The 18,837-nt window shown below is 46.1% G+C and overlaps 1 protein-coding gene across 4 annotated transcripts in view; it reads left to right on the top strand.

Annotated features, from left to right (window-relative positions):
* The window catches only part of Slc13a4 (solute carrier family 13 member 4), a 44,168-nt gene that overhangs the window by 19,545 nt on the left and 5,786 nt on the right, over positions 1–18,837 (top strand). For 3 of the 4 annotated variants that reach the window (XM_063250549.1, XM_063250551.1, XM_063250550.1), the window contains 12 exons: positions 757–934; positions 1,273–1,376; positions 3,212–3,248; positions 4,059–4,130; positions 5,506–5,690; positions 7,280–7,399; positions 8,481–8,582; positions 10,323–10,424; positions 11,188–11,285; positions 11,448–11,572; positions 14,957–15,118; positions 16,374–16,511. In XM_063250549.1, coding sequence (XP_063106619.1) covers positions 757–934; positions 1,273–1,376; positions 3,212–3,248; positions 4,059–4,130; positions 5,506–5,690; positions 7,280–7,399; positions 8,481–8,582; positions 10,323–10,424; positions 11,188–11,285; positions 11,448–11,572; positions 14,957–15,118; positions 16,374–16,511 — 1,423 coding nt within the window. The remainder of the gene's footprint in view (positions 1–756; positions 935–1,272; positions 1,377–3,211; positions 3,249–4,058; positions 4,131–5,505; positions 5,691–7,279; positions 7,400–8,480; positions 8,583–10,322; positions 10,425–11,187; positions 11,286–11,447; positions 11,573–14,956; positions 15,119–16,373; positions 16,512–18,837) is intronic. The other variant, XM_003475536.5, reaches the window with a different exon arrangement.

The following is an 18,837-nucleotide window of genomic DNA, read 5'->3' as shown; positions in this document are numbered from 1 at the left end:
CTTTATTTATTTTTGAGACAGGTTCTCACTAAGTTTCCCTGCTTGGCTCAAACTCTCAGTCTCCCGGAATACTGGGATTATAGGCATGCTGAGGTGGGGAGTCTCTATTTTGGCTTATTTTATGAAAATTAGGCCCATGTCTGTCCAAGCACACAGTGCATAGTATTTAAAAGTCAAAGAGAAGTACTTTGAAGGCTACTTCTGTTCATGTTTTCTTCTAAGCATGAATTCTTTCAGACCCCACACACATACAAGTGCACACAAATGGTGGTAGGGGACACTTCTGTGACTTGGGGACATGACATCCAGCATGTCGACAGTAGGATAAGGAGATGGCAGAACTGTGAGACCCTAACATTAATCTCTTTGCTAATGACTGTGCTGTCTGCTGCAAAGCATCAAATGTACTGGTGCTCATGGAACTGCTGACAAAGAATTCCCTCCTACACAACAGACCCATCACTGAACTCCACCTGGTGTCCAGAGAAAGAGGAGCCAGCAAATCTTCTGGCCCTTCTAGTAGAGCTACTCTTTGCTGAAGGAAGGGCATTCCTGGTTATGTAGCTCATGCAGTGCAGTCCACTCATTGGACTGATACTGAATTCGTGCTTATGGTGTGCCAAGGGCTGGGTGGACACATGCCAGCCACAATTCTTTAGCTTAGCACCATCAGGTGGGTAGGAGACCCCAGAGTCCCCACAGGGCACCTTGAGGTGGGCCTTCTGCCAGTGTCACCGTGGTCCCCTTGCCTTGCAGGCTGCTGCTCTGCTTCATGTGCTGCACCACCATGCTGTCCATGTGGCTGTCCAACACCTCTACCACCGCCATGGTGATGCCCATCGTGGAGGCTGTGCTGCAGGAGCTGGTCACTGCCGAGGAGGAGCAGCTCGTGGCAGGCAACTCCAGCACTGAAGAGGCCGAGCCCATCAGTATAGTACAGTTTACAGTTTGCTTTTCCCTGCGTCCCTTGCCAGCTTCCCTGTGACACTGCCCAGCTTGGTGCCTGGCCCCACAACACCTGCCCTTGCCTTTGCTCCCCTCTTGATCATGACAGCCCTGTAACCTGAAGCTCCCTTGGTCCCATTTCCCACTCTTTTTCTCTGTTAGGTGCCCCCACTACTCCTGGTCCCTAGAGGTCCACAGGTTACTACAAAGCCCTGGGCTCCTCTGGGTCCGTGAGCCCCTCACAATCTGCAGGGCAGAGAGAAGGGGGATCGTCCCCAAGCCCAGCCTGTCTCAGCCCTGAGCCCCTGGATTGCTCTCCCACCACAGGCCAGCTCCAGCTCCATATCTCATGTCCTGCCTTTCTTTGCCACTGCAGCTCTTGATGCTAATAATGGCCAACTTCCTCTGGAGCTCATCTTTGTAAATGAAGAGTAAGTACAATTGTCCCTTCCCCAGAGCCTCACAGGGCCCACTGGGGAGATTAGAAAAATGAGACCACATGCAGCCCTTGAAATGTATGGCCCAAGCTCAGTCTAGTCATCTGCATCCTTAGGAGCCACTTGCTAAGATCTCCAGGACAATTCCCAACCCTAGAACATTGCAATGATGATAAAGAAATAGACCAGCACCCATATGGATGGATATAGGAACTCTCTATATAGCCTCCAAGTATAATTCCACAAAAATTGCTGACTCTCTTAGAATTATTTTTTATAATGTATTAAGATCCCAGGTCTTTCCAACACATGATGGATGTCACTAGGGTTTCTTCAAGAATAGCAAAACATTTTATAAATATTAGATATAGACTTTCCAGATCTGGTCTTGTTATAATGGCAGAGAAAAAATCAGGTGACAGGCAGGGGGCTGGGGACAGTGGGTGACAGAGCCAGATGCTGGTGCACAGGAGAAGCTGGGAAAGTACAATCACAGACACTCATGTGAGGTAGATCTATTAACAGCTGATCGCTTTTGAAGACCATATATCAAATGTGGTCTTCAAGGCATCCTGCGATATTACATACTTCATTGCTGGATTTGTAATGAAGCTGGTCTTCGCAATTTGTCTTTTTTCATAAATAATGAACAGTTCACATTGATTGAATGAAATCAGCATATACAAGGGGATAGATACAGAAGGAAACCATTAGGAAATGGCTTTATTTTTCTTTTAGCACTGTCTTCAAGCACAGCCTGTTGGCTTGTTCTCCCCTTCCATAGCCTTCTGGTCCCTTTCAGATATGGTGGCCTCCTGTTCTTACTCCAAAGTTTAGTCCAGATCACAGCAGAACCCCACAGCTCCCACACTTCCACTTGTGCCCGCCCCACTTCCTCTCAGAGGTGACTTCACACACTTCACGTCCTCTTCCCTGTACTCTAAGATAGAAGCTGGAGCTGCCCCTCGCGTCCTATGCTGAAGGAGCAGGGCTTCTTTGGGTTCTACCCAAAGCCTCCTTGCAGGTTGAGAACATCTTGACCGCTCTTTGCAGTCAGTTTGGGAAGGGAGGCATCTTCTCAAAAGTACACTCCACTCCAAATCTGTCACCTCCTGTCCTCCTGCTGGAGCCATGTCCTGTACGTATGCCCAGCACTCTCATATCTCTTCATAGTGGCACTCACTGTCCTTACAACTAAGACACTGGAAACAGCTACTGAGCACTCAGGGAGCTGATAATTTCAATATTTTTCATCTTCTTGTCTTCACAATAAAAGTTGGGGTTCTGCAAGTGTGGGAGGGACTCAGATGTGCAGTTAAGTGTGCCCAGAATTCTCCCCATCTCCACATTCTCTTCCTGGGTACAGTCTGAGGCCTCCCTGCTCCTGTCCTCTCAGATATGCACTTAACAAATGTCATTTGCCTGACAGTAAGGATGAGGTCAGGACTCTCCAGCGAGGCAGAGTGGCTCTGTCTGTCCACTGCTAACATCCCAGTGCTTATAAGATACAGCATGGATCTTTTATGAGGATAACAATGTCATAAGTATAAAGTCTATCTTTAAGGGCTGAGCACCTAATAAGCACTGCCTGTTCACTTCAGAGAAGACCAGCTGCCCCTGCCTCAGGAGGAAAAAGCCTTGTGTTTCCATGAATCCTTATAGCTCTAAAAGGCCAGGAAGATTAGGATGAGATTAGTTCGTTTCATACCCTTGAAACTGGATTAGATAGTTTAAGTCCCTTATAGCAAACACTAAAGTTGAGGAAGAGAGCTCGCCTCTCATGAAATCTGGTCCATTATAGTTTCCCTGTTTCCTTTGCTTCATTCCAGCACATCAGCGGCAGACTTTGCTTCTCTGATGCACAAGGTATGGCCCCGAGTTTTTCCCTGTGCTTTGAGATCACTCACTTGAAAGTCCCTCGAGCCAACTCAGGGCCCATCATGCCTGGCAGCTTGTCCTCCACTGCAGCAGCATCCTTGGATGTGAAGGTGGAGAGGGTTCACACAGCTCGGACATCGACGGGCTGGTCAAGCTCCTGAAAAGTGCCTGGGTAGTGCTGAACTCCAGTCCCCGATACTGGGTTTAGCCACATAAAATACAAGTTAACCCTTTTTATGGAGACCCAAGAATCAGTCATCCAGAATTCAAGAGCCACAGATTCAAACTGATTCTTGTCAGTGGAGATTCCTTCATAGATCTTACCATCAAAGGGACATGTTTGTGGGGAGAGCAAAGATCAACCACATGCTGCTGCTCAAACCTCACCCCCATCCTCCAAAGCCAGTTTTAGGTGTCTTTGTGAGACACGTAAAATACCAATAAAACTGCAGACTTTACAGTAGTGGGTTTCAAAAACACTGTCTTTGTGATTAAAAATATAGTAAGAGTCCTTCATACTGGTGACATCCTGGAAAGTCAGGCTCTTCTTAAAGGACAAAGTCATGTTTGCCAGACTTCAAGAACCTCCTGGGATGGATGCTTGACACCACTGAACAGGAAATGTGCAGAGGATGCAGGTGCAGGTGGTGGTCTTAGTTTGTGCCCTCTCTGGCTTTTGGTTTCTGAATCCCTTGGTGCCTGGCCATGGGTGGCCGTAACCTGGTTAGGGGATGCTTTCCCAGGCCCCTGGGTCACCATGTCCTTTTCCTAGTAGTGTTCTGACCTCTGTCCTGACAGAACCTGAATGGTGTGCCCATGATGACCAAGCCCATCCAGACGTCAAACCGACACCAAGGCAAGAAGCAACAGGTAACAGATCCCACCTTCTGGCCCTGTTTCCTACATAACGCACCTGGTGCTTCCCAGGGGTGCTGGTCCTCACACAGTGATGGCACCAGGCTGGTAAGCCGTCACCAGGCACACTTTACTCACAACCACTTCTGGCCTGCATGTGCCATGATGACTAAGCGTCCAGCTTACTCAGCTTCAGCAAGATGTTCCACTGCATGGCCTCAGTTCCTTTGACTACAAATGCTCAGGTCAGTCTAGGTCAGAGGTGCTCAAGGTCCTTCTCAAAGGTGCTTCAGGGACACTGCAAATATTTTATTTCAGTAGCACAAGATTGATTGTGCAGAAACTGTTTTTCTGCACAGGCAAGGATTTTCCTGGTACTAAACCATGGCTGTAAATGAGGCAGAGAGTTAAACTCATAAGCCAAGAATGAAGACCTAGTCAGGGAAGCATCTTGATTCAAATCCACTCTCCCTGCCCAGAAACCTACCTGGCAGATTTCCAGTTACAAAATAAGATGAATGCTAATCCAATGTTGTTTATATTTTATACACTGGGGGTCATGGGAAACCTCTGGGTGCCTCCTCTAGTCTGATCACTTTGGCCCTCCTATAATTCACAACAATGGCTAAGCGCCATGAGAAATGTAGCAATGTGACCTCTCTCTCTGGTGGGTTTTCTTAAGACCTGATCTGTCAACATTTGGGCCAGATTCTCTATGTCTTGTGAAGAATCATGAGGGTGGCCAGACCTAGGATGGGCAAGGAACCTTTGCTTCAAGTCCACACTTGAGAGCAGAAATCAGAACCTCTGGGACAGGGAAAGTCCACTGTCTGGACCAAGCAGGGCCTGAGAGGACTCTGGCAAGGCTGAAGCTTATATGCAGGAAGGGAGGAAAACGTAGAGGAAAGGCCAATTGCTAGGAAGAAGAGTGGGCCAGAGAGGGAAGAGAGAATCACAACCCTTTTCCCAGGAAAGCTATGTTCTTTGGTAATCCAAGGAGTGCTGCTGCTATTTCACATAGAATGACCACCTTCTGCTCGTTCAAATGATAACAACTAGTTTTATTGGCGTTCGAGTAAAAAATCAAATCTTGTTGGCATAATAATAATAATATTGCAAAATAATTGTAATAGCTTACCATGAGTTAAATACTAGGACATGATCTAAGGGCTCTACATTCATTACTTCACTTACTCTTCACAGTAGAGCACAGAGGATACAGTTTTCCCCACTTTACTGCACCTCAAGGCATGCCCTAGCTGGTACACAGTAGAAACTGGAATTCATCTTTCTGACACCAAACTGGAAACCTTCCCTCTGAACCATGGTGCCTCCCACCTCTGGGGCTCTGTGTGCTGGAACCCCAAGCTGGTTTTTTTTCCTCTGGTAGGAAAAGCCACTAGTGCTGACCCAAGGCTCCAGGAACCAGGAGCTGAACAGAAAGTACCGATCTCAGCATGACCAGATGGTCTGCAAGTGTCTCTCCCTGAGCATATCTTACGCTGCGACCATTGGCGGCCTGACCACCATCATTGGCACCTCCACCAGCCTTATTTTCCTGGAACATTTCAACAAGTAAGTCATTCACTCAGTCAAGAAATGTCTACCAATCACCACCCAAAGGGCATCAGGAACTGGGCCAGTGCTGAGGGAGTAGCCCAGAGGAGGCAGGGTGGCTTCTTTCCCAAGAGGGAAAAGAAAGGCAGTCTTTACAGCTGAGGATGACTAGGGAAATCCCAGCTTCTGCGAGGAATGCTCGCCTGTGTGGGAGAAAACACTCCCCACAGAGGTGGGGAGGAAGTGGTCATTGAAGGGTGAGCCAGAGAAAACCAGATAAAAGGAGATTTTCCAGACAAGACAGGAGAGCAGAGCCTGTAGAAGTAACTGGCAGAAGGGCAGAGGAGGCCAAAGAGACACGCAGGCAAAGGCCGGAGTACTCCGCAAGGCCGGAGAAAGAGCTTGGATGTCACCAAAAGGCAGGGAGTTAGATGAGCAGATTTATAGTTTTAAAAATTCACTCTAGGTACCAAATTGGAGAACATGCTGAAAAGGAGAAAGACAATGTAGGACACTGCCACCGAGAAGTGCTGGATGACAGTGGTTTCAGATGATAGTGACCGAGGGACCAAGGAATGGTCAGCCTGAGTTACTTGAGGGGAGCTTGATGAGTCTTGGTAGGATTAGTAAGAGAGACCAAGCCAACTTTCCAGCTTTTGACTTTAGCAGCCAGAGAAACAGACAGAAAAGTTAAAGAATATTTTTTTAAGTCGACATAGAGGTTGGGATGTCTAGTTGGAGATACTGGCTCTGAATCTCCTGAAAAATATTTAGGCTACAGGGACAGATTTGGAGTCTTGGCCTCCAGAAGGAGCACAGAGATGGGACTCAGGGCCTCATGCATGCTAGCAAGCAGTCTACCACTGAGTTACATCCTTGATCTTTAGAAATTGGTAATAGTCTCTGAGAAAGGGTCCCCATTTCCATTTTGCCCGTTGGTAACAGAAGCCATTGGGGTAGAAATCATTTGGAAGAGTATAAAGGGGAACAAAGGACATGAAGATTAAGCTCAAATATCTAAAGTAGACTCCAAAAGAGAGAAGAACACACCAATCTCCTATCAGACAGGAAAGAGAAAACCTGGGCATACCAGTGCTGTTCTCCCCAAGGAGGGAAATGTTTCATGAAAGGGAATGACTACCATATTAGAATACAGTGAATAAAAAATAAGGAGGGAAACACAGACATCTGATGTGGTGACAGGGTGGTGATGTCCCCTTCATTCACATTCCTTCAGAGGGCTTATAATACAGAACACCAGAGTTCCCTCACCATTTTCTGTGGTCTGAAAAGGGAGATGAGTAGCTTATCAGACTGGTATTTATGTAACTTAAAGGTGAACACATCCTGGCTGCAAAGTGTATTCACTTTACTAGTACTGATTTTAGTGGCTTAGAAGCCTGTTTAGCTTACTTCGTTCATTATCTGACCTCTGTAGAGTTGCAACTAATACACAAGTTCTAGATAATGTCCTACCATGCTGCCTTCATTATCTCTCCTTAGCCTTGCCGTATGTCTTCTTAAGGAACATTTACCTATCACCTCCAAATACCAACCATGCCGAAATCCTTTCCTTTCTAATTTGCTGATCTGGTGTCTCCCTCCAGCCAGTATCCAGCTGCAGATGTGGTCAACTTTGGCACATGGTTCCTCTTCAGCTTCCCCATATCCCTCATCATGCTGGTCATCAGCTGGTTCTGGATGCATTGGCTGTTTCTGGGTTGCAAGTAAGTCCCACACCTGGCCAGCAAGGCACCACAGCTCTGCCATCCAACCAAAGGCCATGGCACCATCCTGGAGGGTACTCACTGCTCCCTGCAGGGCTGCTGAGGACAGTGCAGTGAACACATGAGGCACGGCCTCTTCCTGTCTCTCTTCCTGAATTCTGCACTTCACTTTCAGTTCTACAATGAAATATTCTTAAATCAAAGTAATGGGCTAGAGGGCTTGGATGATTTAAGTCTGGATTGGAGCATGTTTAATGAAGTTTCATTGCTCTCAAAGCATATGCAGTAATTTCATGTACCCTTAGAAATACGATTCCAAGTAAAAGTTGTGTTAAGTTTAATTTTGTAGACAAATGTTAAATTTGTACTTTATGTATGGAATATGCTCACATATCTCAAAATACCAAATTAGACATATCCCTTGTGATACTATTTCTCATAGTAATCTGCTTAGGAAGCCTTTTCTTCATATTATCCATTTGATCACTTACAGGGAAGATGTGTATGATACTAAACAGCTCATTGAGCCCAGAACTCCACTGGTCAAGGAATGTTCTCTGGGCTGACTTCCTCCTAACTCAGAGACTGCTATCACCTCAGTGACAGCTGTGTACTTGGATAGTTCCAACACTGTGACATAAAACTAACACCCACTTTTACCCCCATAGAGGCCTTATCTCTAGACAGATGAATGTTTGCACATACACATACTCACCTTTTTTGGGGGGGGGGGGGACACAGACACATACATGCTGATGTGCATACCACATCACATAGATTCTTACATTGTGAACAAGTGTGTAGAAGCAACCCCATGTAAATACCCTACGCACAAGTCCCTTTTACCTCACGTTGATACGCCAGAGAAGACACAGACATACAGACTCAAAGGGCTGAGGGAAGGTAAAAGGGAGGCTGGGTGATGGGGCAGACAGAAGCACTGACAATAGGAGAGGAACAGAGGGACAGAGTGAGGAGAAAGACCACAGCAGTGGGTGGTCTAGTGACAGTTTAATATCTGTCCTCCTGTGGGCCTCAGAAGCATGTTTTCCCCACTGTTGTGTTCATTCTCCCTTCTCAGCTTTAGAGAGACCTGTTCTCTGAGCAAGAAGAAGAAGACCAAGAGGGAAGAACTGTCAGAGAGGAGGATCCAGGAGGAGTATGAGAAACTGGGAGACATTAGGTAAAAGTCATGCAGCCCTTTGCCCCTTCTCCAGGACACAGGCACAGCTGGATGGAGAAGTGCAGGAGCAGCCATGTTCCTGGCAGCCCCTGACCCCAGGGTGATGTCCCACAGCCACAAGTACAGGCACTGAGGAGGTCCTATTTGATGCCAAACCCAAGCTGGTCCAGATTTCAGTGGCTATCTCTCCCCTCGGCTGTGTTCAGTCTGAAGTATAGCCCTTGGCATGATGTGGAACCCATGGATGAGGCAGAAGAAATAAAAACAACAGAAATACTGAACAGCCCTTGGTATACACTAGTTTCTTCCAAAGTCAGGATGCCTTATGTTGCTCAAATGGGCCACCACAGTAATCCTGTGGCCACTCCTAGGCTCCGGGGGACCTGGTGCTGTACTTAATTTTTGTTTTTTGAGACAGGGTCTCAATATTAAGTTCAGGATGGTCCTGAACTCACTGTGTAGTCCAGGCAGGCCTCAAACATATGGTAATCATCCTGCCTCAGCCTCCCAAGCACTGGGATTACAGGATTGTGCCACAACACCTGGATTGGTGCTGTATTTAAAATACCACACAGATCAAATACAGACTTGAATACAGAAGTTCTAAGAATTCACTACATACCCAGGCACCATGGCATATACCTGTTAATCCTAGATACTAAGGAGACCAAAGCAGAAATATTACAAATTAGAGGCCCACCTGGGCAATTTGGTGAAATTCTGTCACAAAATGAAAAATAAAAGGGACTGGGGACCTAGCTGTGGGCCCAATCCCCAGTACAGCCAAAAAAAAATAAAAAGGAAAAAAAAATCAGTAACCAATCCTCAGCCACTGCTATAAGAATTCACACAGTGCCCCAGGGTTCTCTTTAACGTGATTTCACCTCTTACAGCAGTTGGCACATACAACTTTGGTTAAGTGTGATTCTGATAGAAACTTAGTCTTTAAAGCTTTTAAGTTATAAAAGGAATGTGTATTCACTGTAGAACTTTATAAAATACAAGTATTAGGGAAAATTAAAATTGTCTTGAATTCATTAGCATCCCAGTATTAACTGTTCACTCCTTTAAGATATTTTTTTCCACCCTTTTCTGTGCAAAATTATGTCTTTTGGTAAAATTTATACTGATATATGCTGTGTATCCTTTTCTTGTTTAACATTGTATTGTTACTATGTCCCTATAGTATTAATTCTGCTGTGGAAATATGATTACTGATGAACACATCCCGCTTTAACATATACTGTAGTTGTATCAAAATGTGTTTGGTGTCATGAAATATCGGTAGACTAACAACAAAATGACTGTTTCCACTTTTCTATGGGTAATAGTTCAGTATAGATTTCCAGTTAGTCTCAGATGAAGGGAATGTCCTAATTTAAGATTCCCGATTTGCATGGTTAAGTGGACTCAGAAAGATCATATGGACACCCAGGCCGCCACACAGTGTCTGAGGGTGCTCACTGCCCGTCATGCTCCTCACGGGCCTTAGGTGACGCTGTTTGGTAACCTCAGTGCTGTGTGTTTTCCTGCCCAGACCTCTCTAGGAAGGATGGCGAACGCCACATGTTCTGGCTTTGCTCTTCCCTCTGCACTGCCAGCCACTCTGGTGGTTCAGCGGTGACTGCTTTATGTCTCAAGTGTTCAAATTATGAATCCAGGAGATTCTAAAAGTAAAGTGCAAAAGCTACAAGAAGTTCCCTAGTTCCTGGAGTAGCTCTGCTTTGCTTTATTTTACAGCTACCCTGAGATGGTGACTGGATTTTTTTTCATCCTGATGACTGTGCTGTGGTTTACTCGGGAGCCTGGCTTTGTCCCCGGCTGGGATTCCTTCTTTGAAAAGTAAGTGATACGGTTTCCTCCTTGCGAACCATCTCTTCTGCCACTCCTCAGACAGTAAACACCAGCAGATGCCCCATGTCCACAGCTCTCAGAGAAGGCACAAACCAGGAAGCCTTCCTAGAGGCTCTTTCTAGAGAAGCAGCAGTGTGAAGTCAGGGAGATACCATATTTGGAGTTCCTATCAATGGCTGGGATCTGGGGCTGCCACTGTCCAGCTGTGGGACTTAAAAAAGCAGCTACAACCTCTGCTGTTTCACAGGCTGCTGTGAGTTAAAAGGAAAAACTGTGTATAAAGTACCAACTGTTAAAGGACTTCCAGAGCTGAAACTTTGGAAGGAAGGAAATACCAGGAGACACACACCAGCTTCCGGGCCACCCCTGCCCGTGGTCCCAAGGGCCCAGATCCCCAGGTGCAGATGCAAGTTCTCTCAGCACCAGCTTCTCATTTTTGGAGGACACCCAAGGAATATGACCCCACAGAAAAGAAGGCTCAGGCTTTTCTGCTGTTCCTCACCTAAACAGTTCTTGATTACTCTTTCTAGGCCTTGCCCCAATTCACAGCCCCATCAGCTACCACTGAGGCATGTCTGCTCACCAGGCCCAACGCCAAGACACTAGCATTGCCCATGAATCCACTGCAAGCCACTATGGCAGCACCGGGAATTCGGTTGCTGTCACCCCTAGACTAGGTCCTAAAAAGAGGCACTGTGTTCACCAAGACTGCCGTGACCTCCTCTTGCAGCCATATTTGTCTCTTTGCTAGGAAAGGCTACCGCACAGACGCCACAGTCTCCGTCTTCCTCGGCTTCCTTCTTTTCCTCATTCCAGCCAAGAAGCCCTGCTTTGGGAAAAAGAATGACGGTAAGAGGAGGTTCAAGGGAAGAAGCTGGGAATGCCCAAGTCAGCCTCCCTAAAACAGGACTGTCTCCCAGATCCTCCAATTCATCCACTAGCCCCCCATCTCCATAAGCCATGCCAGGCAAGGCTTACCCGGCTCCCCACTACTCTCCCTCTGTGATCCAGGGACAAACTATGAGTGCTCCCTGGGGATTGAACCCATCATCACGTGGAAGGACTTCCAGAAAACCATGCCCTGGGAGATTGTCATCTTGGTGGGCGGAGGCTATGCCCTGGCTTCTGGCAGCAAGGTAATCCTTCAGTTCTTTTCTCATAGGTCCAATGTTCATCCAGAACCTCTACCCTTGGGCGAAAAGGCCCAAAGTAGCTGAGGGAGTCTACATGGTCACCAGGTCACAGGGAAGGGCAGCAGTAGATCAGGACAGATGTTCTATCGCTTCCTGACCTTCCTAGTGCAGCTGGGAACAGAGTTCAGGTCAGCTGCCCTGGGTCATGGACAAGGGCATTCATACATCCTTTACAGTCCCATATCCCCACCAGCCAAAGGTTCACTGGGTTTTGCAGCCATCTCCTTCTGAGACCTGAGAGCAGGGACAGGCAGTGGGTCTGTAAGGGTCCAGGGAGGCCTCAAGTGCTGATGTGGTAGACTGTACTGATGCTGTCTGAATGTATAGGTCAACAGTACAGTCTAATTTTTTTTTTTCTTTTTGAGACAGATTTTAATTATGCAGTTCAGGCCAGCCTACAACTTACTTTGTAGCCCAGACTGGCCTCAAATTCACAGTGATCTTCCTCCTCAGACTCGCAAGTGCTGAGATTACAGGTGTACACTACCACACCTGGCTTCAAAGAATCTTTATTGAATATGATGTAAAAATTTCTTGATTGAAAAAAATTTTTTTTTCTTAATTTCCTAGTTGGGACATTCAGGAGCAGACCATTTTAGTGAGGCTAGTGGGAAATAGTTGAACTCCCTAAAGTGTCAACCCTTTCTGAAAAAAGAACAATCCTAAGGATGAATCACATTAAGATCCAGATCATTTCCCCTCTACTTTGTCTATGTGTATCAACTCACCCCAAATGTGGCCACCCTGACTGCCCATTCACTATGGGCCTAAACGTTGATCAGTGAGTTACAAAATCCTAACTGGACCAGAACCTCACAGGACACTGAGCCCATCTCCTCCCCAGTGAGATGTTTCTCTCCAGCACAGCCTTGGGATGGACTCCCCAGGAACAGGGCACTCCCTGTGCCAAGAATAAGCTCTCTAACTCAGGCCAGCTCTCTATTTTCTGTGTAATATCACTGTCAGCTGTGGCTCTATTCTCTGGTACGTTGTCCTACGTAGTTAATTATTAAAATAAATACATTTACTAGATTTTTCTTCCAAACAAAGCTGGTCAGCCCTTTTAACCATTCTTTAAGATGGTTACCATCCTTGTCTCTCACCTCAGGACTCACCAGCTTGCTTTGGTTTTATTCCAACATGATCTGGTGGTCAATGTGCTGCAAGTGGACTAGTTATTTTATCCAAGTCTGCCTCACACCTCTGACATAAGCACCACCTGAATTTTCTTATTTGGGGGGGGGGTATCGGGGTTTGAACCTCACGCTTGCCAGGCAGGCGCTTATGCCACTGAGCTAAATCCCCAGCCCACCACCTGAATTTTCAAGAAGCTTTTATAAGACTTCCTGGCATGCATGTCAACAGTTCTGCTAAAATTGTAGTTATTACAAGCCTTCATTCTTTTTATCAGTGGCCACTATTAAATGTTAATCCTTTTAGTCTATTCTGTCGATATTTCTAATTCCAAAAACAAGTTATTATATTTATCTTTAATGAATTTCATTAGTTTTGGTCTAAGTCTAGGCCAACATGACTTTTTTCTTAATCAAAATCATGCATATCTTACAGATAACCTAGCGGCTCTCTCTTTAAAACCTGTTAACTCTATTAATGTTAATACTATAACAACTCAAGTAAAATCTATATGATTTTGAGTCTGAAATAATTTCAGAGTCTTGGGAATAGTCAGGAAAATGCAATGTGACATGTTTTCATACCAAGGATTTAAAAAATTAAGCCTTCCTGTGTTGTGTTTTTTCTAATTTGACAATCTAATTTATCCATTCATTTCAAATTACAGTATAAAAAGAGTTCTGCTGGAAAATTAATTGCCATGAAATTCTTTCACTTTATTTACTATTTGTATAACATGGTAAATAAAACCACTTTCTTTTTTTCATAAAACGTACCATTTCCACTCAACTGGTCCTCCCTCTTGCCTGTGACTAATGAGCAAGTTCCTGTGGGCTGTAAGGTGCTGGACCAACCATGGATTGGGGCAAGGTCCACAAACCAGGTCAGCCCCTATCGGTCATTGAAAAAACAAAGGGAAAAAGTTCACCACGCTGAAATGGCTACATCTAGAGAACTCTGAGGGCCTTCAGGGTGCTATAGAGATCAAATGAACTTGTGATGAGCTTGAGAAACTACGTGCAGACCGTCTGGTGAAGGTGGTAACAGTAAAGCACAAGGAGCAGGACTTACAGCTGGAAGAATCATGACATGTCTCAGCTTCCTTTCTGCCCCTACCCTCCATCGCTTTATTGCAATCTCTAAGAGAACCATTACAAGAGTCTGAGCATGTTGCCATACAAGGGAGAGAAGGGAGAATACATATGGCAACCAAAAGGTTTTTAGTATACAAACTCAGTGGTAGCTGGCCATGGGATACACAACTGTGATTCCAGCACTATGGGAGGCTGAGGCAGGAGGACCGCAAACCCACCTCCAGCCTGGACAACGTGGCAAGATTTTGTCTCAACAAGTTTTAAAAGGGCTAAGGGTATAGCTCAATGCAAAGCTCTGGGTTAATCCAATCCCCAGTATCAAAACAAAAACCTCAGTCCTTTATTTTTTAGGAGACAAGGGGTAGCCCTCACCTTTGTCAGATGAACATCTTCCAACCCAATAAATTATTCCAAATGGAAATATTATTCATTTGAGTGGATAAATGATGCTACCGAAAAAGATTCCATCTTCCAAAAGCAATGGCAGCCAGTAGATGCCAGCCACGATGGGACTTGAACCTGAAATAGGTTGGAGTTGAATGACTATGCTATAGGCAAGGGAGGCAGTAAATTAAGATAGACTTCTAATCCCTTACCCTTTGTTACACATAAGAAACTTCCAGTGTTCAGGTCTGCATGCCCTAAAAAATGGAATGCAAGACAAACTGCTATCTAAAGAGGTTGCTAGCTTGTTTCCCTCCTTAGGAGATAAAAAGACATGGAGTTCAAAAGCAGAAGAAAGGATGAACTTGGAACTCTGTGGAAAGGGCACTGTTGAACTGATGCACAGAGTGAGGAAGTCAGGCTGGAGACAGGCAGAGACTGATATTGAGGGGTGAAGGGGGAGCGAAGGCCTCCAACCCTTGTCTAGCCACAGTCCTAGAAGAGGATACAGCAACCAAAGACTGAATGAGACAAAATCATAGGAAAGGTACTTCTGGGGCACAAAACTGACTGAATCTAAGATGCGGCTGCCCCTGGCTCTGGTCAGTCTAAAGATAGACTAGATGAGCCCAAGTGGTCCTTCCCAGCCAGCACTTCTGACCCTTGAAAGTCTAAGAACCCACCTGACCTTTTACCTGAACACATCTTCCTGCAGAGTTCTGGCCTCTCCACATGGATTGGGCAGCAGATGCTATGCCTAAGCAGCCTTCCATCATGGGCTGTGACTCTGCTGGCATGCGTCCTGGTATCCATTGTCACAGAGTTTGTCAGCAATCCGGCCACCATCACCATCTTCCTGCCCATTGTGTGCAGCCTGGTGAGTAGATACGGGAGGGCTGGCTCCAGAGAGCAGCTTCCATGACCAAACCCTCTCCTCCTGGCGGCCCACAGCTTTCACTAACTGAAGCTCAAACCACAGCATGAAGTCACATGGCAATTAATACATAAGATACATTAATAAATGACAGCAAAAGTTTTAGAAACTCTTCCACCAGCAGAGGAGCATTAGTTCAAGGGCAGTCCTGAATGAAAACAGAAGAAAGGACTCAACAACCTTAAAGCCCTAGAGTTCCATTTCCCCATAGTCATCATCAATCTTTCTCTGCTGAGATGAAACCTAATGATAGGCCCAGAAAAGCAACAGAAAACAGAGCAAAATACATAGCTGCAAACACCAACTGCACAAGTCTAACAACCATCGTCACCTCTACCCAATTCCACTGTGCCCTGGGAGATGCTGAGCTCCCATGGGCTCACCCCATACAGCAGGTCAGTCTGTTAGTGGTGGGACAGGAGAAGGCACCACCTGCTAGGTTTCAGCCTGGTGAAGCAGCCCCAAAGGTAATGCCCAAGCTGTATCTGTCCCTTTGTAGAAGGTGGAATCCCCAACTTGCCCCAGGGAAGCAGACTCCTCATGTTTTCTAAGCCCGAACTCTCTCCGGCCACTCCCTGCTCATTGCTTAGTGTCTTCAGTTTCTCCTGTCCGTCACCTTGCTGCGTGCACACTGGAGTGCGTTTAGTGAAAGTGCAGCAACACTGAGACCAAGATCATAGGTTCAGTCCTAAATCAAGCAGTTTAGTTTTCTTAGGGAAAAAAAAACCCTCAGCTGTGCACCCAAAAGGTGTGGGATCCTTATGCTTCAATCAAAGTAGCTTATTTGTGAGAATTTTGTTTGAGTAGATTTCTCCACTAAGCAACAAAGTTTAAATTGGCTACGGTGATGCATGCTTGTAATCCCAGCACTCTTGAAAACTGAGGCAGTTTGAGCCCAACCTGGACAACTTGGTGATTTAGCAAGACCCTGCCTCAAGACTAAAACCAAAAAGACTTGGTGATATAAAAAAAAAAAAAATTAAACATCCCTTCTAGAATTAGCTGAGCTTCTGTGAGTGAACAGTAGGGGCTCATTCAGGTTGCCAAGAACACTGCACATCTTGGAGGTCAGGGATCTCACCCGCTCAGTGTTCAACCAAGGTTACCCAAGCCACCATTTAAATAAAGCATGTTTGTGCACAAAAAATGTGAGCCAAACCTCAAAGTTAATGTTTCTGTGATTTCTCTCTTCTCCTAGTCTGAAACACTGCACATTAACCCACTCTACACCCTGATCCCGGTCACCATGTGCATCTCCTTTGCAGTGATGCTGCCAGTGGGCAACCCCCCCAACGCCATTGTCTTCAGCTATGGGCATTGCCAGATCAAAGACATGGTGAGTGGTGGGCACCCTCTTCCCTAGGCCCAGTGCCTCAAGAGTAGGGATGACTGGCCACACAGCCGTCTCCTGAAGTTTACTTTTTGTTCCAGTGCCCTGGTGTGTCTAACTCTGTTCAGCGTGAGAGAATGAGTGGTATCTGTCAAAGGACTCTTGGTTGGTCCATAGCTCTAAGAAAAGCAGCAATGTGCCCTCCCCACCCTTTCCTGGATGAACAGGAATGGAGAAAGTTGGAACAGGCACAGGACAGCACCCAGTTACAGGAGGCATGAGCTTGCACAGACGTGTGCTTCCACTTCTACAGAGTAGGAGAGGGGATATTTACCCTAAAACTTACTGATTTATTCACAGAAGATGAGGGATAAGAAACTGTATGACACAGGAGGAAGGTATTTATGAGACTAGGCTCTTTCAGTTCAGTTCTCTAAGCCCTGAAGCAACACAGTGAAATGAGGCCTTCACAGTGCATTGCTTTGCTCTCAGCAGAGTTTTAGAGATGGCCTAAAAGAGACATTTTGCCTTTGACCTTGGTACCAAAGGTGTCTGTCTCCACCTCCCTCAGCCTACACTCTCACAATACTCTTAATACCCAGTGCTGATGGGGGTGGAAGAAAGGGTAAACAAACTGATAGGAATTACTGAGGTCTGAGCATCTGAAGATCTGCCCTTGCTGAAAGTCACTCTGTGCAATTTTTGGGACTTAGTGTCAACAGCCCTCTAAAATACCAAAAAAAAGGAAGAAACTGTTTGAGGCTGGTGGTAAATATTCCTGTCCTCTCACTCATAAACTGCTCATCTAAGTTATCAGTGCTACTTCAGGGACAGGCGGCCAGGCCCTCTCTTGCCGATATAACCTTCTGGCAGCTCACACTGAGTTAGTTCTGCCTCACACTTCTCCTCCTGTGCACCCCCACCATGAACCTTCATCCGCTTCCTATGCTGGAGTCTAATGAACAGACAGTGCTTGTCTAAGGCACTGAATGCCAAGAAACCAGCCTGCCCTGTGTCCTAGCCCTGCTAGGACACTAAATCCAGCTTCAATCTCATCTTACTAAGCGAGATCACAACTGAATACTTCAGCTCCTCAGAACCTGCCCTCCCAGCTGCTAGGAAGAACAGGCTATTATCCACACCGAAGGTCCAGTGGCCCAGGACCAACCACAGAGAAGTTCAGACTTTCAGTCAGAGGCAAGAGAAAGAGGACAGGTCAGTCATTTGCCTGAAACAATTTCCAGCCTGTTTTCCTTCCTTGAACTGTCCCACTTTAACACCAGTTAGTGGACCAGTTTGGCTACATGCTATATACTTGGTTACTTCCTGGAAGGATAGCAGCTGTCCTTCCTGCACACATTTTCCCATCTGGCCCTAGCTCAGCCAGTCCATGGTCTCTCATAAACCCATCCACCTGCATCAATGCCATGGCAAACAATGGGTTGGAGTCACTGAGGTGCAGTTCCCCCAAAGGAAGAGGTCAGGGAAGCTCACGGGCCTTTGTCAGCTTCTGGTAGAACAACTGGCAAAGGCAGCTGACTTATGCCTCCCAAGGTGCCCTATTTCTCTGAGCTGTTCCGTGGAGGGGTAAAAGGTGAAAGTGGCAAAGCCTTCATGTAATACAGCCCTTATATTAGCTTTTCATCACTGTGACCAATAACCGAGAAAAACCACCTTTAAAGAAAAAGGTCTAGAACAGCTCAAGGATCCAGAGGTTTTAGTCCACGGTTAGGAATTTCATTGTTGTGGGCCTGAGGTGAGAAAGAAGGGTGTGAAGCAAAGCTGCTCACACCTATGGCAGCCAGGGAAAGAACACAAGAGAAGGGAGCCTGGGATCAGCAGAATCCTCAAGATCAAAAGCCTGTGATCCACTCCCTTCAACTAGATCCCACCACCTATTTCCATCAAACTGTGATTGCATCAATAGGTTAATCCAAGATGGAAGACTGAACCCTCATGATTCAGGCACTTCCCCTAAAACTTGTCAGCTAACAACAAAGCCTTCAGCATGAGATGTGGGGGGCAATTAACATCCAAACAGTAATACCCCTCCTAAAAGTTCTATCTCCCTATTTCACTGCAGAAATACCTCTTAGCATTCCAAGATCAGTGTCCCAAGTAATTATGTCCACTGTAAACTGAATGCTGCTGACAAGTAGAGATGATTGCCCTGTACCAGCCCCAATCCCTCTGTTTCTAGTCTTCTAGAGTCCTGTGCCACCTGAACATGAGCAGTCCAGGTAGTGATTACAACAGTCAGGGCCCCATTGGTGGAGCAAGGTCAAGGCTGGGGGCCTAGACAATAGCTCTCTTGGAAACATGTGCTGCTACC

This window comes from Cavia porcellus, unplaced genomic scaffold (genome assembly GCF_034190915.1).
Source record: "Cavia porcellus strain 051 isolate PalLab524CR breed Dunkin Hartley unplaced genomic scaffold, mCavPor4.1 scaffold_6, whole genome shotgun sequence".
NCBI lineage: Eukaryota > Metazoa > Chordata > Mammalia > Rodentia > Caviidae > Cavia > Cavia porcellus.
Note: the sequence above shows the minus strand (reverse complement) of the source record. Positions and strands in the feature narration are given on the sequence as shown.